The sequence below is a fragment of the Diabrotica undecimpunctata genome, chromosome 11 (genome assembly GCF_040954645.1).
Source record: "Diabrotica undecimpunctata isolate CICGRU chromosome 11, icDiaUnde3, whole genome shotgun sequence".
Taxonomy (NCBI): domain Eukaryota; kingdom Metazoa; phylum Arthropoda; class Insecta; order Coleoptera; family Chrysomelidae; genus Diabrotica; species Diabrotica undecimpunctata.
In genome coordinates this window covers 28378564-28401392 of record NC_092813.1, presented here as the reverse complement: position 1 = coordinate 28401392, position 22829 = coordinate 28378564, and the positions used below count along the sequence as shown (strand labels likewise).

At 32.8% G+C, this 22829-nt stretch overlaps 2 protein-coding genes and 1 long non-coding RNA gene across 3 annotated transcripts; 1 reads left to right on the top strand and 2 right to left on the bottom strand.

Annotated features, from left to right (window-relative positions):
* Nucleotides 1-8720: 8720 nt before the first annotated feature.
* Nucleotides 8721-9475, top strand: LOC140452915 (uncharacterized). Its single transcript, XR_011952246.1, has 3 exons — nt 8721-8772; nt 8980-9182; nt 9355-9475. It is a non-coding gene; the product is annotated as an uncharacterized lncRNA (long non-coding RNA).
* Nucleotides 9476-10934: 1459 nt separating this feature from the next.
* Nucleotides 10935-13562, bottom strand: LOC140452826 (uncharacterized). The gene has a single exon (XM_072547158.1). The coding sequence runs from the start codon at nt 13560-13562 to the stop codon at nt 10935-10937; it is 2628 nt and encodes an 875-aa protein (XP_072403259.1).
* A 1306-nt stretch (nt 13563-14868) lies between these two features.
* Nucleotides 14869-15627, bottom strand: LOC140452825 (uncharacterized). The gene is made up of 2 exons (XM_072547157.1): nt 15176-15627; nt 14869-15121 (listed from the first exon to the last, which is right to left on the bottom strand). The coding sequence occupies exons 1-2, from the start codon at nt 15625-15627 to the stop codon at nt 14869-14871; spliced, it is 705 nt and encodes a 234-aa protein (XP_072403258.1).
* Between the last annotated feature and the right edge of the window lie 7202 nt (nt 15628-22829).

The following is a 22829-nucleotide window of genomic DNA, read 5'->3' as shown; positions in this document are numbered from 1 at the left end:
CATCAATATTTGCTGAACATCTCTCACACGTTTTTGGAGCACCTGAACTTAATAACAATAATAACGAAGAACAAGTTAAAAACTTCTTAGACGCTCCATGCCCAATGATGCTACCAATCAAATACTTTACTCCTAATAATGTCAAAGAACAAATTTCTAGATGCAATAACTACAAAGCACCAGGCTTTGACATGATCACTGGGCTAATATTAAAAAAATTACCGAGAAAAGCAATTGTCCTACTAACAATGATATATAATAGTATCATAAGATTGGCCTACTACCCGATTAATTGGAAGTTCGCACAAATAATTATGATTAGTAAACCAAATAAATCACTAAATATTACTACTTCATATAGACCAATCAGCTTACTTCCAATAATGTCAAAAATCTTAGAAAGACTTCTGCTCCAAAGATTCTCAGAAGACATCGGAATTAATTCAGTGATCCCCACACACCAGTTTGGTTTCCGCGAAGCCCATTCAACTCTACAACAGTGTCATAGGATTGTTAAAAACATTAATGTATGCCTCGAAGAGAAAAAAATTTGCACTGCTGCCTTCCTGGATATAGAACAAGCCTTCGACCGTGTTTGGCATGATGGTCTCTTGTATAAACTTAAGTCATCCTTTCCCACTCCTCACTATCTACTCTTAAAATCATACCTCACAGAACGTCACTTTCAAGTCAGATTCCTTACAGAAACCTCTCATTACTATCCCATAAAATCCGGTGTCCCTCAAGGAAGTGTCCTGGGTCCCCTCCTGTACCTCATATACACTGCTGATATTCCAATAACAAATACGACCACAGTAGCCATGTTCGCAGATGACACCGCCATAATATCCATCGATGATGACCCCCAAGTAGCATCAGGAAACCTTCAAATACACATGAACCTACTACAAGACTGGATGAATAGATGGAAAATCAAAGTTAACCATACTAAGTCTAATCAAATTACATTCACCAACAGGAACATCATATGTCCAAGAATTAGACTGAACAACATATTACTACCAGTAAAAACAGAAGTCAAATACCTGGGAATGACACTTGATCAAAAGCTCACTTGGAAAGCACACATCTTGGCAAAAAAAATCCAAATCAACATGAAAATACGTCAAATGAATTGGTTAATAGGCCGAAAATCACAGTTATCCACAGATAATAAACTTCTCTTGTATAAGTGCATAATAAAGCCTATATGGACATATGGGGTGCAACTATGGGGCTGTGCAAAGCCTTCTAATACCAAAATCATTCAGAGGATCCAATCCAAAATACTCAGAATGATTTTCAATGCGCCGTGGTACGTTAGTAATAAAACACTACATGATGACTCTGGAATACCGTTCGTTGAAGAAGAAATCAGCAGACTAACAAGAAATTATTTAGAACATCTGCCAGCCCACCCCAACGAGGAAGCAAGACAACTACACCTACAACCAGAAGTCAGACGAAGATTGAAGAGACAGTGGCCAACAGACTTTATTCACTAATTTTAATTTTAATTTTAATTTCCATTTCAATTCTAGTTTCAAATTATAATCCTACACTGATTTTATTTGTTAGTGTTAGTATTGGGAGTGTTATCAGTGGATAATTTCTCCTCTCATGTATTTGCAATACTCACATTTACTAATAGCTTGTAATAGCAGATTGTAAATCTACAAATTTAATAATAAAAAAAAAAAAACGTCGAAAACATATCACACAATGACACTAATTATCAACGGTAAGATAAGAACCGGGATTATAGTGTTTTTGACAATTACTTATGAACATTTTAATCACGTTTTGTATATGTGTCAGTTTGTGGGTTTGTTTACGGTACCCCAAAGTACCTTTTTTATGAAAATGCATCCAGTTAATTATTTATATAACAAAACTGTCAAAATGACAATATATGAAAAATTCCGTTAAGATCTCATATATATTAAAATTTGAAATTTGGTTAAGTAAATGGATAAAATAGCAACAGAAAATCTCATTTTGTTGCAGTTTTTATGAATAATACGACTTTTGATCCAAAATACAACAACAATGATGATAATTTTGATGAAAAATGTGAAACATTCAATTTTTTAGATAATGCTCCCCTCGATGTCTGGGAAACTGATTTTAATCAACGATGGAACTATAAATCTAATTAATATAATATAACTCAATGGTTACTGGCAAAAGCCATTGTACGACAACACTTGCCCCTTACCAACCCGACCTGAGGCAGCGTGGTAAGGTATGCCTCGCGACCCCTTATGAATCATTGAAATAAGGGAGGCTGCACCGTAATTGGAAACGGTTGATAAAGCTGCACATGATGATGATGATATATATATATTTATATATATATATATATATATATATATATATATATATATATATATATATATATATATATATATATATATATATATATGGCGAATTGTTATTAACAGCGAAACAAATATATTTTAATTGTAAATTAAGAATTTTATCATAGAACAATTTCCAGTAGTAGAAAAGACAAAATATGTAGTTTAGTAATCTAAACCTTTGATTTGTCAAGTAAATGGTAGTACAAATTAAAATAGTTGTCAATAAGTTAATAAAAAGTTTTTTTTTTTATTTAGAATTTCCGCATCAACCATTAAAGGTTATTAGCGGGTTTTACAGATTTTACAGTTGTTATTAAATATACTAATTACAAATTGCGTATTAAATTACAAATAATAAATTACCAAATTACAAAATGATACATATAATATAACTTAAATTTTGTGTAGTAAACGTATGCCCTTGAAAATTGTAGTTTAGTGCCAATCCTAGTTTGAACGTTTTTAAGGTTAGCAGGTTAGCCTTATTAGAATTCCACATTTGTTACCAATTTTTTACATAGTGCTGTTTAATAATGAGCTGGATATCACTGAATTGAATTGTAGTCATTATTTCAGTTTGCTTGTCAGTAGCATCTTTCTTTGCTAATTCATCTACTTTTTCATTTCCTGCGATACTTGTATGTGATGGTACCCAGAAAAATTTAACGTTCACGTGTCTGTTTTGTAGGTGATAAAGTGCTAATTGTATTTGTTGCAGGATAGCATGTACTGGAAATATTTGCCTTAAGCTCTGAAGGACAGATAAAGAGTCAGTAATGATAAGAAAGTTTGAGCTTGCATGACTCTTACACATGACTAATGCTTTTAAAATGGCGATTGCTTCTCCCGTGAAAATGCTACAGAATTGAGGGATGCGAACTGCATATTCAGAATTTCCTAGAATAAAGGCCGCTGCATGTCCGATTTTAGTTCTTGACGTATCAGTAAAAATCTTGTTATAACCAGTGTATTCTGATATCCGTTCTTGATATAATTTGTTAATGCTTATGGGATTTGTGGTACTCTTTGGATAGGTCGTAAGGGATATATCAATAGTGAGAAAATTAATAGTCCAGGGAAGTATAGTTCGTTGTGTAGGATAAGAATGTGTCAGCTGCTCCATGTCAAAACCATATCTCGTTAAACGTTATTTAAGGAGTGGATATTTAATTTGTTGGTGGCAATGCGTAGATGTATATATTTTTAAAGAAGTGGATAGTTTGTGTTATTAGGGTTGGAAGACAGTCTCGTGGCATAATTTAAAGAAATGTGTTGTCTTCGTATTGATAGGGGGGATTCATCTAGGATAACCTGAAAACTTGAAACAGGACTAGTTCGGTAAGCACCCAGAATAAGTCTTAAACATGTGTTTTGTATAATGTCTTGTTTTTTAAGAATATAATTACTCGCAATTGAATAGCATATTGCACCATAATCCAGTTTACTTCGGATTAATGATTGGTATATATGCAGCAATTTTGGGGTGTCCGCTCCCCAAGATCGGTTTGATAGCATTTTAAGGAGATTTATTTTAGATTGGCAGGAAACGACTAGCTTTTTAATATGTTCTGCCCATGTTAGCTGACTGTCCAGTCTCAGGCCAAGAAAGTCAATGCTCTCTACTTGTATTAGGTTGATACTATTTAGAGTAAGTGTAGTTTTGCAATCAGTTTTTCTTTTATTAAATACGATGAAACGAGATTTATCACCTGAGAACGTAAAACCAGTTTTTTGGGACCAGTCTTCTAGTTTATGCAGAAATGATTGCAAAATTTTTGAGGCTAGTGTAATATTGCAGCTACTAGTATATACAACTAAGTCATCTGCATACAGATCTGTTTTCAAAGGTAGCTTTATCTCTTGAGCGATATTATTAATTGCTATTAAAAATAGAGTGGAGCTTAAGGTTGAGCCCTGTGGAATACACCGTTTTTAAGACATTCTGTTTGTGAAGTAATTCCATTCACACGTACTTATTATATACTCTATTATTCATAAAATGTTTTACAAAAGCAAGAAAATCTCCCAGTTAGACATGGTTTGTAAAATGTTGTATCTCCATGCAGTATCAAATGCTTTATTTTTATCGAAAAATATGGCAATTACTTTCTGGTTATTTCTAAAAGACTCACATATAATATTGTCAATAGCTACTACTGTCCTCGACGCATCAAGGAATTTGGATATCGGTTAAAATACTTGGGAATTCCAAGGTTGGCCAAATCCAAATTTCTAATTGATTCGATGCAGGGAAATTCCACTTTCGCTACGTAAAACAAAGGATTTGTTTTACATAAAAGCAGGTAGATTTTCTCTCATCGGTCAGTCGAGCTTGCCTCTTCTTACTATAGACCTAGTCGGTGCTTTATTGTATCAACTTGAGCTATTGTTTTATTTCTGATTTCCTGTGTACCTTTTTATTTTAGCATTTGTCGTATATTCAGACCTTTTCAGGTTAGAATATTACTATTGTTCATGTATTGATTTGTTTACTATTTTATTTGATTATTTTTGATTGTTTATATTTCTTGTATTTGTGTCTAAGTAGTTCTTTCCGGTAAGTTAAAGAACTCTTAGAAATATTTTTCTGATATTTCACTTGTGTTTCATTGTGTGTCTAAGTCGTTCTTTTCCGGTAAGTCAAAAGAACACTTAGAAGTATTTCCATATTTGCACTCTTATTTCTGATATTTCGTATACTTGTCTCTGTTATTTTCATTTTCACGCTAAGTCGTTTCTTCCGTAAGTCAAGAAACACTTAGCTATATTTCTATATCTTTTCCGCATTTTATTTTCTTATTTTCTATTACAAGTTGTTTCTTCTGTAAGTCAAGAAACACTTGTAAATATTTGTATTCTTATTTTTGCATTTTATTTTTTTCTATTCTATACTCAGATCTTCACCACCTTAGATCTGAAGAGTGGATTTTGGCAAGTCCCACTGCACAAGGACTCCAGCCCGAAGACAGCGTTCAGCCTGCCTGACGGGTCCTCATACGAATTTACGGTGATGCCCTTCGGCCTCAAGAACGGACCAGCTGTGTTCCAGAAGCTCGTGACTTCAGTCTTCGCAGGATACATCGATGTTTTCATCAAGGTATACATGGATGATATTATCATCTATTCAGAAGACTGGACCCAACACCAGAACCACCTCCGCCTGGTTCTAGAGAGACTTCGGACACACGGACTATGGGCATCCCTAAAAAAGTGTAAATTCGCAGCAGACGAACTAGAGTACCTAGGACACAAAATCACCTCTGCCAACACCCAACCTCTGGAGAAGCATGTGGAGAAAATCAAAGGCTTCGACACTCCACGGACGATGAAGCAACTGCGAAGCTTCATCGGGACAGCCAACTGGTTAAGGGATTTCATCCCTCGATTTTCGGACATCATAACACCCTTGACGGACCTCACCAAGGGTAATAAGAGACGGATGCACTGGAACGACGCCGCAGAAGCCGCCTTCCAACGTCTCAAGATCGAAATCGAGGGAGATCTCCTACTCCACCGACCAGACGCGTCCAAACCCTTCTGCCTCCAGACGGATGCCTCCGATGTCGGCATGGGCGCAGTCCTGTTCCAAGGAACCCAAGACGACAAGAGAGTCATCGCATATGCCTCCACGAAGTTAAAACCAGCAGAAACCCGTTACCATATTAACGAGAAAGAGTGCCTCGCATTAGTTTGGGCACTCAAGAGGTACAAGCACTTCCTCCAGGATCAGCACTTCACGCTGTACACCGACAGTCAAGCTCTCCTGTGGCTCCATCGGTTCAAGGAAGACAAGGCCAAACTATCCCGATGGGCCTTGCTACTTCAGGAGTTCAACTTCACCGTGATACATATCCCAGGGAAGGAGAACGAACTCCCTGACCACTTGTCCAGGAACCCAACCACGGAGAGAGAAGAAGAAGCTGACCAAGACGAGGAAGTGGTGCGACTTAGCTGGCCTACAACGGACGTGGAGGAAGACGAGTCCTTTCCTCTACTATGTATGATGGAGGAGAATTGTGCGATATTTAGTTAAAATAAATTGTTTCCAACGGTTGTGGAAATAAGCTTATAAAAATAGATTTACCTGTTTTTATTTTCAAAAATCATCAAGGTCGCTATTTTCGCTGATGGAATTTAATTGTAAATCGTCGCTATCTAAATCTTCCTCTGGATTAATAACAATACGATCTACGACTACATCAATTAGTGGTTCCTTTGATATCAATTCACGTTCAGTTGCGATTTGTCTGTTATTTTGTCGACTCCTCCACAGGAAAGGTTTGAAAAAATTCGTCCGACAGCTGCTGGATTGACGTAAATGTAAAGTTTACATTTCTGGCTCCCACCTGATTTCAAAGCTGCCCAAAACATTTGAATAGGATTTAAATATGAATAGTATGGTGGGAGTCTAAATACACCATGTCCTTGTGCTCGTATAATTCTATCGATTGAATATTTTACTTAACGTGGTTTATGCAATTTTATTATGTTATAGAGATCAGGCTTTAACATAGAGGCAGTACATGCAATATTTCTTTCCCGAAACCATTATTGCATAACACACTTATCGTTGATAAGTGGGTTCGATGCAGATGTGTGAATTTGTCTTCCTGTGTTTTATAGTATGGCGCATTATCTAATACTATTACACTATTCGGAGGGAAATTACACAAACGATGTTCTTCCAACCATTTTTTAAAATTTACATAGTTCATGTCATTATGATAGTCTTCAGATTTTGACGTCGACTTCTACCTTAAATAAGAACCAGGAACAAAACCTTGTTCATTTCCTACCCCAACAATAATTAAACTTTGCTCTTTTGACACTTTTTTTTAAGTCCATTATTACTGGTCACACAAATTGTTTTTTGCAATATGGCTCGTAAGTAAATAGGTTTCGTCAGTAAGCACTATAAATTTATTTGCATCTCTTGCTTTCTTGATTTTCCTCAGATATTGAAGCCTTAAATGTCTAATTTAGTGTTTCTCTATCAACATGTTTCTGTTTTTTCCAACGAAACCTAAATTTGTGAAATTCCATCCTCATACTTTCTCTACTTCCTGCATAATTCAATTCATTTACAAATTTTTGGTGAATTTTATTAATTGTGGAAACGTGTTTATCGCAACGATAAAAATCATATATTTGTCTCCGTAATATACTTTGATCACATGGATCTAGCTGGAGGACTTTTTTTGTCGTTTATTAGGTATGAAGAATCAGGAAGTTTCTCCATTTTCAACCTCACGACCTTCTTTAGCGATTTTTCTGACGCTGGATAAACTGAAACCTATAACAATTGAATATTATATTAACTTTTTCCTCTTATTCGATTATTTTCTATCTCTCTATAACACCACCTCTCGTTATGTTCGATTTATAACAAAAAAATGGTAATCTAGGTATGCAAAACATTTATAGATATATATATATATATATATATATATATATATATATATATATATATATATATATATATATATATATATCGAGAAAAGGAGTACGACCGTCAATCTAATATAAGCTAAGGAACACTCGAAGACTGGTGGGTTTTTCGGTCAAAGTGGAGAAATAAAAGACAAGACGTTTCGCTTCTTAACCAAGAAGCATCATCAGTTCATCTAAAAAAAAACAATATGAAAAACCAAACATCCATGGAAAAGTTATTATAAGTTGGTTACCTTAAAAAGATATGTAGCAGTCAAAGATATAAAATGTGTAAGTAATGTGTGTAACGTGTGTGTGTAATGTGTAATAAGCTTCTTATATATATATATATATATATATATATATATATATATATATATATATATATATATATATATATATATATATTATTTACATCCATTTTTTTATAAATACTATAACTCACTTTTACGGAGGTAATTAACAATAAAAACGTTCTACTAGAAACTATCAACTTACGACTTCCAATACTATAAGGCCACTTGAGTCACAATACGTTTTTGCTCAATAATAGTTCCTGTATAAGTAAAATTGTTTTTTAATGTGATTAATTGAAGCACACTAGACATATTGCAGTTTTGCCATCACATTCTTCAGAGTATGTTTTAACTTTTTTAACTTTTCTATCGGCCTTTTTACTAGTCTGTTATGTATGGTTTTCATGTACGGATATCCTTGGCAACGTTGCACTTGGCAAACGGAACCTCAAGTGACAGCGGTGACATGGCATCCACACATGACAATGGACTACCTAAGTCCTGACGTCACAATGGGTGGGGATTTTGAAAACCTTTCCAAACAAATCTCGTTTGCATGTGTTTCTCCCGTAAGACTTTGGAAACGTTGAGTTTTTTGATATTTAAAAAAATAAATAAGGATTTTCGCTACCAAATATCTATTCTGTGCGATTGGTTTTATAGGTTGTTCGTGAATTTGTGAGGTAAGAGTATCAAAGTATTAAGATATTTACTGTCAAAGTTCATATTTTGAGGTTGTATTCTGTGGGATTAAAACTTTAATTATTTTTGGTTTATTTCAAGGTATTTTGTTGTTGTTTTTATCCGATTATTTCAAAATTAATCAATAAATCTTTGAATTTGTTTACAAAATTAAAAAAATTGAAATTTATTTTTTATTTTTTTTTTAGGTGGATTTTATCCCAAAAGTACTTTAGATATTCGTTTTTATAAGGATAGGACTGTTATTTTATTATTACATCCATCCCATTATTAGTAAAATGGTTATGTGCTTCGTTCCAAACTGTAAACATTACAGTGAGCAAAAAAGATGCAAATTTTTTGTATTCCCTTCGAAAATTTCAGAGAAGCAGAAGTGGATCAATCTCATTAGGTAAAAGTACTTATTAGTTTGTTTTAATATTGCTTATATTTTAGATATTCTGTGATTGTCTTTTCAGATTTATACTAAGTCTCTGTCATGATTTTTAAAGATAATTTAAAATGTAATTGTGCTATTTGTATGTTAGGCTAAAATTAATAACTTTATTTTGGTCTGTTTTCAGGAGGCAAGATAGAGAACCATCTAAGTACTCGTTAGTTTGTAGTTGTCATTTTGTGGATCAAGATAGGAAAAATGGACCTACAATTTTTGAGCATAACATAAAGAGAAAATTTGTGTTCTCTACTCCAGAAAAACGGTAAGCTTAAATCTGATTTAAATGAATATCTTAATATAATAGGAATATTTTTTTTAGCAAAAGACAGGCTCAGCAAATAAATTCCTCATTAGATGAAGGGACAACTTCATCTTCAGTTGATATTGACCATCAACAAATAGTCCTGAACCAGGTCCATCCAAATCAATCCACACAGAAAAAGTGGCTGTATCTCTACCAGAAAGAAGTAATGCATCTGTAGGGGCGGAAAATTACTTTCTTAAAGAAGAAGTAAATCAATTAAGTGAAAAATTAAAAAATCTGTCATGTCGGTTTAGTTTTGAACAAATTAAAAATAATGATGCTCATATTTTAATGTATACAGGAATACCAACCAGTGCTCTGTACTTAACATTATTTGAAACTATGGAAGGTTTTGAGTTAAATTATTACGCAAACTGACAAGTAAAAATTTTACCCAAAATTGACCAAATGCTAATGACACTGATGAAATTAAGGTTAAATTTACCACATGAAGATTTGGCAATTAGGTTTAATTGCAGTACAGCGACTGTCACTAATATTGTGATGACATGGATATATGCCTTGCATGAAATTTTATTTAAACAACTTGTTTGTTTGTTCTTTTTCTTAGATATGATGTGATGATTTATCTATTCGTAATGTGAAAAATTCTTATATTAAAATTATACAAAATTAATTTCAAGATCTGACTTTTTTATTCTCGCTTGACACACACAGAGATGATACAGATTAATTATTAGTTGCTATTGGCAACCTTGACATTTCCCCTTTTTAATAATTATGCAGCCACTATCTTGAACATGCCCCCCACCTTGAAAGGATCGCTTTCAATTTAACAGGTAAGCAAGTAAATGAGGAAATGCATTACATGCAATAAAAAATAAACAAATACATCTTCAATAATTATTATAAACTTTTAAGTTTCAAAATCAAACAAATGTTCTTTAACTAAGACGCATTAACAGTTCTAGAACTTAAGACGTGATTGCACCTTCACTTTGATCACTAGGAACCGGAAGTGGACAAATGTTTGTAACAGCTCGCTTTATAAGTCCTTTTGAAGTTCTTATGGTAACCACTCGTGTAACTCCATCAGCGCCGGGATGCAAAACTTCTACGCGCCCAAGACACCAGTTTAAAGGAGGTAAATTTCTTTCTTTGATGAGGACGAGTGTGTCAGTCTGAATTTTAGATTGGTTGACTTTCCATTTCTTCCGTTCTTGCAATTCGGAGATGTATTCCAGAGAACAACGTTTCAAAAAATGATGGCGAAGTTGCTGCAACTGCTGGAATCTAGACAAACTGGTAATGGATGAGTTTGATAGATTTATTTCTGGAACGGAATCCATGGCTCTTCCAATGAGGAAGTGAGCTGGTGTCAAAGGCAAAAGATCAGAAGGGTTAGAAGACAATGCACTCAAAGGACGAGAATTTAATACTCCTTAAATCTGAGTTAGTAATGTAACAAATCTTTCGTAATCTAATTTCGTATCTGTCATAACTCGTTTGAGGTTAGCCTTCACCGATTTGACTCCAGCCTCCCAGAGACCGCCAAAATGAGGAGAATGAGCCGGTATGAACTTCCAATTTATATCAGATTTAGCACACATATCAGGGAATTTATTACCATTGGTTTTCAAAAATTTACCCAATTCCAACAAAGAATTGTTGGCACCCACAAATGTGGTTCCGTTATCACTCATCATCTGACATGGTTTGCCCCTTCTAGCTATAAATCGTTTTATTGCCGCCATAAAGGTTTCGGTGGAAAGATCCGTTACCACCTCTAAATGAATGGCCTTTGTCGATAGGCAAACAAATAAACTAATATAACCTTTATATGAAGAAGCACCCCTATGACGACTAGTTCTGAGGGCAAATGGACCAGCATAATCAACTCCTGTAACAGCAAATGGAAATGAGGGGGTGACTCTTGATTGGGAAAGATCTCCCATGATGGGATTAACTTGATCGGGATTGAAGCGAAAGTAACGCAAGCATTCGCGAACCGTTCTCCTATCCAATGATTTTCCATGTAAAGGCCAATATTTCTCACGCACGTGAGCTAGGAGATGTTGAGGTCCTGCATGGCACAGCTTGAAATGCTCTTGACGGAAAAATAGAATAGTAAACTTATGATTAGATTGAATTAGAATAGGATGTTTCTTTTGATAAGAAAAGTTTGAATTACTTAATCTACCACCGACCCTGAGTAATCCTTCTGGATCTAAAAAGGGATTAAGTGATAAGATTCTGCTTTTAGAAGAAACTGCATTACCTCTTCTTAAGCACTGAATCTCAGATGGGAAACCTTCAGCTTGTACCAACTTAACTAGAGTAAGGGTAGAATTGTTAACCTTCTGCGTGGTTAAATGCCCCAAAACACGAGTGGCCCTGTTCTTTCGTTGAGAATTGTAGTAGAAACGCAAAGAGTAAGCCACTGACCTTACCAAGGTTGAAAAACTCGAATATTTTTCAAAAGCAAATAATGGACTAGACGAAACTATCATAAATTGGTTGCTAATAGTTTTAAACTCTGGAAGTTTTTCTTTATCAAAAGATACTTGAACTGGCCAAGTTTTAGGAGAATCTAGCAAGAATGATGGGCCGTGCCACCAAAATGAACAAGAGCTTAGAACCTGAGGTTCAATTCCTCGAGAGAGTAAATCAGCAGGATTACAATCCGTAGGTACATGTCTCCAATTTTCGGGATCTGTGTTGGACTGAATTTCTGAAACACGATTACCAACGAAAGTTTTTAGTACATGTGACGAAGTTTTTATCCAGCCCAAGGTAATGGTTGAGTCAGACCACAGAAAAATCTTATTGAACTGAATATTCAAAGAAGTAATAACCATTTTAGAAAGACGTGATAAGATCAAAGCTCCGCTAAGTTCCAGGCGAGGTATGCTCAGCTTCTTTACAGGTGCTACTTTGCTTTTAGCACAAAGTAAATTTATAAAAATGTTACCCTTTTTATCAACACTGCGAATATATATGGCTGCGCCATAAGCAACTTCGCTTGCGTCACAGAATCCGTGCATTTCAATAAGAACAGAATTAGGGAGAACTACATTTCTTTGAATTTGCAATTTATTCAACTCATGCAACTGATCTCTGAAAGATAACCACTCAGACTGAATATGCAATGGCACTCCTTCATCCCAGTCTAATTTCTCTAACCAAAGGAGTTGCATAAGGATTTTGACTTTAATGATTGATGGACTTAAGAGACCTAAAGGGTCGAATATTTGAGCAATACCAGAAAGTATTGATCTTTTAGTGATAATTTTGGGAGTAACATTTGAATCAATAGAATAGGACAATGAATCTAAACTAGGGCACCATTGTAACCCAAGTGTCTTTGTGTTTTCATTGGCACCAAAAAGGAAGGGAGTGTCTAATGAAATAGATTCCTGGATGGACTTAAGAAATGAAGAATTGTTTGACGTCCACTTTCTAAGTGGGAAGCAACCTTTTGAAAGAATTTCAGAGACTTGTTTACAATTAAGGATTAAGTCCTCTAACGAATCAGAACCAGTTAACAAGTCGTCAACATAGAAGTCTTCAGCTATGATTTTAGAAGCTTGAGGGAATGTATCAGAATGCTCTAATAATAGCTGATAGAGACATCTAGTGGCTAGATAACTACTTGACGTAGAGCCATAAGTAACTGTATTTAATTCATATGAATGAAGAGGATCTTTCGGATGATTTCTCCATAAGATTCTTTGGAGACACCGTTGAGTATCATCAATAAGAATTTGGCGGTACATTTTGGCAATGTCCGCAGATGCAACAAATGGATACCTTCTAAATCTCAACAGGATAGATATCAAATCATTCTGCATGACGGGACCTACCATCTGAAGATCGTTGAGCGAATGACCAGATGATGACGGACAGGAACCATCAAACACTACTCTGAGTTTTGTAGTGAGACTGTCCTGCTTCATCACCCCGCGATGAGGAAAGTAATAACTATGTACTGGCAAAGTACAATCAGTAACTCTTGACATGTGGCCTAAAGACAAGTATTCCTCCATAAATGCAACATACTGCTCCTTCATGATAGGATCATTAAGAAGCCGTTTTCTAAGCTATAGAACCTTCTTTGAGCTATTGATCTGGATTCTCCCAAAGAGTCAACCTGTGACTTAAAAGGAATGGACACAATGAACGGACCATCCAAATTTCTCCTAAAGGTTGATTTGAAGTGCTCCTCGCACAATAACTCTTCTGGAGACTGAAGTTTAGTACCTGAGCACTCCTCAATCTCCCAAAACCTAGAAAGGTCGTCAGTTTCGATATTGTGTGATAATCCACATATGGTAGATTGCTGACTATTCACCCTGGTATTTATTAAAGGACCAGAAATGATCCACCCTAATCTAGTTTTCTGAAGTATGGGTTTTTCAGGACCTAACTTGACCTGACCCACACATAGCAGGTCCCAAAAAATACTAGCACTGATCAGAATATTTACTTCCGAAGGAGTATGAAAATTTGGGTCTGATAAACGAATATTTGCAGGTATGGGCAACGAAGATGCATCAATTTGACAAACTGGAAGTTGTCCACATATTTGTGGAATGATTAAACACTCTAGGGGGAAAGAATATATAGATTGTAAAGAGTTAATAACAATATTACATTTGTGATTTATTTTAGAAGAAACATGAGCGATACCCGATTAACCTGCTCCCTTGAAATACCCAGCAAATCAACTAAACTTAATGTGATAAAATTAGATTGAGCTCCACTATCTAAAAGAGCTCTACAATTATGAGCAACCCCTAAATGGTCACGAACTTGGACAACAACCGTTGATAGAAGGATTTGTTGATTTTGAGAAGTATTAGAAAGTGTCTGAGGGCTACTTTGAGAAGCAACTACTTGATCATTAAACTGAGACAATGGATTTTCAATAAATTCATGGAGAAGAGTATGATGTTTCTGGTTACATTTCTTACATTCGCCATATTTTCACGTAGCTTGTTGATGTCCAGAATGCAGACAATTCAAGCATAATTTAAATCTACGTACTTTATTGATACGGGCAGGAATGTCTAATGAATGAAATTGACTACAGTGAACCAGTTTGTGTTGCTGGTTGCATAAAGGACAAGAAAGAAAAGAAGATTTTGTACTTACAAGAGCCTTAGTACTGTTGTGTCTGAATTTGACATGATTATTGACAGAAGTCCCTTGAATATTGGGTTTATTTAGATTATATCTTTCTAGAGTATCTGCCTTCGTTTTTAGGAAATATATGAGGTCCGAAACTTGACTGACTTTACCATTGTTGGCCTTCACCCATTCTTTCACAGATTCAGAATCTAATTTTTCCAAAAGAATATATTTGAGAAGGGCATCTCAATGTTCGACTGGTTGTTTTAATGCCTCCAAAGCTCTAAGATTGCTACAAAATTTATCAATTAAATTTCTGATTGAAAATGAACCTTCTTTATTGATTGCCTTTAAATTGAAGATGGCTTTAATATGGTTATGCAACAACAATTCCTTGTTAGAATATCTCTCAACCAAAAGATTCCATGTAACAGTAAAATTAGAAGCAGAGAGAGGTATAGAAGCAATGACTCTCTCAGCAGAACCTGTTATGCATGCTCTTAAATAATGTAATTTTTGTATTTCAGATATACTATTATTTTTTATAACTAACGAATCAAATAAGTTATGAAAATCTAACCATTCTTCTATGTTGCCACTGAATTTTGGCAATTCAATAGAAGGAAGTTTTATATTGGAGGTTGTATATGTATGATTGAATGCAAAATGTTCACTAGTAGGACTAGATGTACTGGAGGCACTAGCTGAGGTTGTTGTCAACAGTTGTTTTGCCTTAATTATAACTGAATAAAATGATGTTTCGAACGTTTCTCTGTAATTTATTTCTTCCTCAGTTATTGCGTCCAGTAAACTTTCTATTTTTAATTGGGTTTCTTGATATTGAGTATGAATACTATTCGCGTTTTCGATGCGCAATTCAATTTCAGCGCGAGTGGGCTCATTCATCTCACCGTGGGTTGAGTCCCTATCAATGAATTTAATAAATGAGGTTAATCGCACTTTAAGAGATGCTCTGATCTTTTTTAACGTAGGCAAATCCCCCATTTTAATTCAAATTTAAATGTTTTAACTATTATGTGTCAAAGTAAACTAACAATGAACAATAAATTTCAAGATTGAAGAAGTCTAAGTTAGAAAATTGAAATGAAAGGCAGATAAGTAAGGAACAAAAGCTCACTTCCCTGATTTTTGATGATTCGATGTCCCGTCCAGTGAAATCGTCAGTATGTGTTCAATCGGATTGTATACTTGACTTGAAGCCTGGGGCAAAGGAGCACTCGATGTATTTCTGCGACTGTCTCGTTCAACGTTGTCGGCTGATCTTGTAGGTTGTATGGCGTGGAATAGCACAAATATCCGGCTCGAAGGACCAATGTTTGTTTGTTCTTTTTCTTAGATATGATGTGATGATTTATCTATTCGTAATGTAAAAAATTCTTATATTAAAATTATACAAAATGAATTTCAAGATCTGACTTTTTTATTCTCGCTTGACACACACAGAGATGATACAGATTAATTATTAGTTGCTATTGGCAACCTTGACATTTCCCCTTTTTAATAATTATGCAGCCACTATCTTGAACACAACTAATGGAAAAGGTTCCCTCAAGAAAAAAAATCAAGCATGCCTTCCAACTGCATTTTCATCATTTAGAAATTGTAGAATCATCTTAGATTGTACAGAAGTGTACTCAGTTACTCCCACTAGCATGGAAAACAAAAATTAACATATAGTTCTTATAAGCATCATAACACCTGGAAGGTTCTTGTAGGAGTAGCACCAAATGGTGTCATCACATATGTCAGCATTGCCTATCCTGGATCCACTTCTGATAAACAAATTGTTAAAAACTGTGGCATTCTAGACCCAATGACCTATGGTGATGTTATTCTAGCGGATAAAGGTTTCTTAATTAAAGATTTATTGCCTGAGGGGGTACACTTAAATATTCCTCCTTTTCTAAGTACCCCTCAGTTTACAGAGGAACAGGTGTATGAAACAGAAACCATAGCAAAAGCTAGGATACATGTTGAGAGGGCGATCCGAAGAATAAAGTGTTACAATATATTGCAGCAAATTGCAAATTTTTACATGTCTCAAATAACCGTGATATTTCAGTTATGTGCTGCTTTAACGAATTTTCAATACCCTCTTATTAATGAAGTTGAGGAATATTACTCATAAAGTACTTTATTGGTGTTAGTAAGAGGGTGTAACATTTATTCTTGTGAAAATAAAAAGTGAATGTAGATGGTGAAAGATAAATTTGGATCTGTGACATCAATTAAATTTTGTACTTGGGCCTTTTGAAGTGTAAACTTTTAAAGAAATATTTATGTGTTGATGTATTAACTCCAAGTAACATTATGTTTATAGAGTATAAAAAATACAATAATAATGTTTATACAATTCTAACAAATAAAAATTATTAAACTGTGTCTTTTAAAAATTGCTTTATATTTAACAACAAATGTTTTTTTAACTTGGTTTTGAATCTTCAATGTTTCTTATAGCTTTAACTCTTGAAGGTATAAATATATCTTTACAAATCAACTGTTAAACAAATTTATGACATGCTAGCTTTGTTGTAATACAAAAATTATTTGATGATCAATTCCTAATATGTTTTATTAAATTTTACCATTTGATCTCTTTTAACATGAAATATATTGTCACTTATTCCAAATTGTCTTCAAACCACGGATATAATTTTAAAATCTACCTACTGCTATGCTACTGCAGTTGCTTCTTGTGTAGAGCAGATAATTACATTGTTTACAACAATAATGAATTATTTAAATTTTTGGTATATTAAATATATTTTTTTAAATTCATCCTGAGTTTTTTTTCACAGTGCAAACCCTTGTATTGTATATACTTAATGAAACACTATTTACTCTTTGAAAAGTTTATTAATGTTATAAAATTTATATATAAAAATAAATTGATTTTCTCACAATTTATCAATAAAAATAATTAATATAAGCAACAAAAGAAATAATGTTACAGCAGTAATGTCCACACAACTATACATTTATTGTTAAATAAAAAAAAATTGAAATACAATGGAACAGCCAGTTGATTCTGTTGATCAAAATTTACATTTAGTAATATAGAAAAAATAACCAACTTTTGCTATTAAAATTTATCGTAATAATAAATAGAAAATGCAACAATACAATAGTTTGATCAATGGTGGGTAATTTGGAAAGGTTTGATAAGCTTGGTTTGATAAGCTTGGTTTGCCTAAAAGGGACATGGAGGATAACAATTGTGGACTGAAACTATGTGAGTGTAATAAATAAGGACAGCATAGTTAGACCCCTGTGCATGCATCTGACCTGAAGAGTTGTGATGTTAAGAGAAGTTTCAATGTTAGAGTAATTGATTTCGTCAGCTGTATGGTGACCCTTAAATGAAATAAATCTTAGGAATTTATGTTGAACCCCCTCAATAGCCTGAATATATACATTATGGTATATTAGGTTTGCTATTATTTTTATTACCAACAACAACATTGTTATTTTAAGCATTTACATTTAGAGATACAGAAAACTCATTAAAGAGAGTGGGGTATTGAGTTCTAAGATATTCTTTGTGAACTTTCTGAATAACTTTGAGATCTGGAGAAAACCAAACCGGAAATTTCTTTGTTGGATACTTTTTAACAGGGACATAAAGATCGATTGTTAAGCATATAAGTTGGTAAAAAATATTGAAAATATCATCAAGAAACTTAGATTTTATCATCAAGAGATTTTAAACAAATTATCGCAATTAAATTGAGAAAGAAAACTTATAACTTCTAGGATGTTCATCACATGGAAATCTCTATAAAAACATACAGTACATGATTCACACTGAAATTCAAAAGAGATAGGTGAATGATGAATATTCAACGAAAGTAGGATTATTTCTGCTGTAAATCTCTATTAGCAAAAGCTGCTATCACTTTGTTGAATTAAATGGCCAAATATATGGTCTAGGAAGACAAATTTATTAACTTCCTGTACTCTAATCAGTATCAATAGAGTGTTATTATATAATAGAAATATGCTTTATTGTCACTGAAAATTGTACAACTTTATGAACAAAGCTTACAAAAAGCCAAAAAATAACAATTAACATTTACTAAAATTACATAAATTGTCAATATCACAAAATATAAGATAATAGAATATACAATCCATTACTAAATTGCATAATAAAACCTTATGAACTAGTTTATGAATAAGTTTAAGTTGCAGCAACACATACCCAAATAGATATATAAAAATACATTAGTTGCTTGTACCTAAACATACTGTAATTTCTTAGTTATTCGTTAAGAAACTCTTCCACTGAATAATATGGTCTTTCAGATAGATAGGCTTTTGTCAATTTACGGAACTTAAGGAAAGAAGTTGTAGTTTGAGAGAGAGAGAGAGAGACGGTTGTATATTTTTGGAGAATATAATATAGATTTCTTAACTAGCTCAGTGGACAAGATACGTAAATACACATCAAAGCTTGAATTTCTGGTGGAGTAGTCATGATTAGGTCTTGCTGGAAAAACATGTAGGTGTTTACGAATTAAGCTAACAGTTTACAGAATATATAAACAGGGAAGAGTTTAAATCTCGTGATTTTTGAAGTAGTTTCTGCAATGTATTGTTCTTCTGAGGCCAAACAGATGTTATTACTCTTTTTTGTAATTTAAAAACAACATTAGATTGGGTAGCTGTACTAGAACCCTAAAAAGAAAGGCCATATCGAAGAACCAAAAGAGATCTTATTGCATGAGGCCGAGGCTAATTTCCTACTTAACAAATCAATATGAATTTAAGGTTGCTGTCTATAAAAATACCAAGAAATTTTACAGAATTAACGATACTGCTCTGGCTGTTATTAAGAAGCAACAGTTGAAGAGCTCTTTTATAGGATAAGGCTATTGTCTTATCCATGTTAACAGAGAGTAAATTAGTCTGCCAGGTTTTTATTTTAAGTAGATCAGAAGTTATAATTGCATGAAGAGTTGCAATATTAGAGTTCCTCCTGGTAATACTGGTATCATTAGCAAAGAGAAATGTTTCCATCGATTTTTAAGTTAGTGATGTCATTTATAAAGATAAGGAAAAGTAGACAACCCAGTACTGAACCTTGTGGATGATATATATATATATATATATATATATATATATATATATATATATATATATATATATATATATATATATATATATATATATATATATATATATATATATATATATTGTGACGATTGGGGTTTATAGAAAATAATTTATAAGTTATATACTACATAATATTAGATATAAAAAAGTATTTGATTATTTTAAGAAGTTATATACTAGAGAATTTAAAAAAAATATATTTATGTGAGGGCATTTTTAATAAATTAGCATATAATAAGTGTAAAAAGTTGTATTTTAATGTTGTAAATATATTTAAGTGAGCCATGTGCATAGGCAACCAACTATACAGTAAATTGACAGATAGAAATTAATCATAATACGAATATAAGTGGGGTTATAATAATAATGTTAGTTTAAAATGTTTAATTTATATATATTTAATGATTTAAATGTTTATTCTGATCTGAAAAGCCTAAATGTCAACAAAATTATTAATAGAAAAGAATGGAATTCTCTGGATCACCGGAGATGGCCATGTTTGCGAAATGGTTTGTTCCAGAAAATTCAGACATGTATTTAATAGAACTAAAGAGAACATGATTTCTTACCAGATGGTTCTGGAGCATCCAAAAAGATATAAATACCCGTGATTTGGATTCAAGAGGGAGTTTTTAGTCAGAAGTCAGGCCAGTTTATTATGAAAGTTAGTAGAAGATAGACACAATTAGTTAGTGAAGTCAATTGTTCACAGTTTTAGTAAGTCAGTCAAGCAGTTTAGTAAGAAATATGAAAGTTAGTTGGAGATAGTCCAATTGTTTAATATAGTGAGTTAAATGAAGATTAAAAATTATGCATATATTTAATGCACATTTATAATTATACACAAATAATTATTGAAGATTATAAAAGTATATTAGAAGAATATTGGATGGACATTGGAAGGAATTAAAATTATATTATGATTGGAGATTAGTATAAATCAACTTATAATAATTGGATATTGGTATATTGAAAAGAAGAATAAATATAAATGGTGTTTGCTGGTTTGATTGGTGGTTTATAAATGCTGGTGAAGAAAAATATATCTTAAATTGGTAGAAGCTGATAATTGGAAAAAGTAATTTCACCAAAAACAAGGATAACCGAAGTACGAAGACATTCAGTGGTGATTAGAATCTATATAGTGGAAAACAGTTCATTTAGGCATTCAGTGAAAGAAAGGTACAAAATTTTGTTAATATAATTTAGTTAGTGTCATAACAGTTTCAATTTTGAAGATAGTTTGTTTAAATTTTACATTGTCTATAGAATTTAATTAGTTTTATAAGAATATCAATTTAAAGATAGTTTATTTTAAATTTACATTGACTAGGTAGATATATATGTGTGTTTCATAGTAGTTATAATAAAGATAATTTAAAAAAGTACTTACAAACTAATTCTTTGAGAACCGCGATAAAAACCCTATATATTATATTATTAAAAATACTCATTGCTCATCATTCAAACAAAACAACACATCATAACAATATATATATATATATATATATATATATATATATATATATATATATATATATATATATATATATATATATATATATATATATATACAGTATACTCCCTCTATAACGAACACGGTTATTACGAGGTTTCGCTTATAACGAGATACATTAGATGTCCCGTGAAATTTCTATTGAACTATAACCGTCTATAGCGAGGCAAATTTGGTTATAACGAGAGAAAATAAGATTCAAAAACGTGTTTTTTACGTTTTTGGTCGGGTCGTGGCTATAAATAAATACCTTTTCAAACAGCCCCTCAATAAACTTAACTGCAGCCCGCAATAAACTTCTTTACAATGAATAAATACAACTGTTTCACATCTTTAGAAAATATGATAGAATGATACTGCAGAAGCAATAGTTTATGTTATCCTTGAAAATACGCTTTATACATTATGTAGTTGAAAACAAATATAAGTACAGATTTTTTGTTTTAACGTATATCATTGATAATAAAAGTAAACAACTCTTTTATGTTTTAATATATTTCATTGACAATAAAAGTAAATAACTTTTTTTCAAAAACGCCATTCAAACAATATTTATTAGCATCTTATATTGCTCCGAATGGCTTCACTATAGGAAGTTAATGGTTTAGAAAACTACAGATTCATATGTATGCACAGTATTATTATTGTCTGATATAACGAGATCGGCTTATAACGAGGTAATTAGTCTGTCATTTCAGTTCTCGTTATAGAGGGAGTCTACTGTATATTATGTAAAACATAATGTACAGTTAAAAATAACCAGTCATTCATTCAACAATTTTGGCAAATAATGAGCCAAATAAAAATTTTCTAACAGATCAATATTTGGGGCCCAGGTCAAATCTTTTTCTATTATAACTGTAATTATCTCCTTCAACGTCCATATACATAAATAACAATTTTGTCGTCCAAAAATATGCAGGCAGCCTTGAATTTGGTGGTAGTAGTTATGTTCAGTATTAATTAATACTTCATCCTGATCATTATATGATATTATATATTTATCTGAATTTTTCAACTTTTCAGATAATTTTTCATTCCGAAATGTATATGGACACTTAACTTCTACAATGCCATAATCACCAATTAAACCATCTGGACTAGCTCCTAATAAGCCTGACTTTGTCAGCCAAATACATGTAGGCTGCACATCCAAATTCAGTGTATTTCTGAGATACTCTATACCACTCTTTTCGTGTGTTCTTCCCCACTGAATTGATTTGATGCCATCCAAATTATAAGCCCCTAAAAATGATAAAAAAATATTTTACTTTAGCTAGATATGAAAGCAAACAAAATGTGTTTATTATAAATAATAGTGTACATTCTTAAAACATATCAACAGTTCAGTTAATCTCCATTACCATTTTTAGACATATGCAAACAATTAATTGAAATAGAATCTGATGGAAAACCTTCAGAATTTAAGCATTGTATTTGATTGCAAATAATAAAATAATAGAAATGTAACAGTACATACCAATAAGTGTTTTAAATAAACTTTCTGGATACTTATTTCTCTTGCAACAAGAAATAATGGAGCCAAAGTTGCTAG

Excerpts from the sequence above, each read along its gene's own strand:
- LOC140452826 (XM_072547158.1), bottom strand. The coding sequence starts at position 13,562 with ATGAAGGAGCAGTATGTTGCATTTATGGAGGAATACTTGTCTTTAGGC.
- LOC140452825 (XM_072547157.1), bottom strand. The coding sequence starts at position 15,627 with ATGGGGGATTTGCCTACGTTAAAAAAGATCAGAGCATCTCTTAAAGTG. Across the intron at positions 15,122-15,175 it reads TTTCATAACTTATTTGATTC|AGCATGCATAACAGGTTCTG; the intron begins GTTAGTTATAAA and ends ACATTATTTAAG.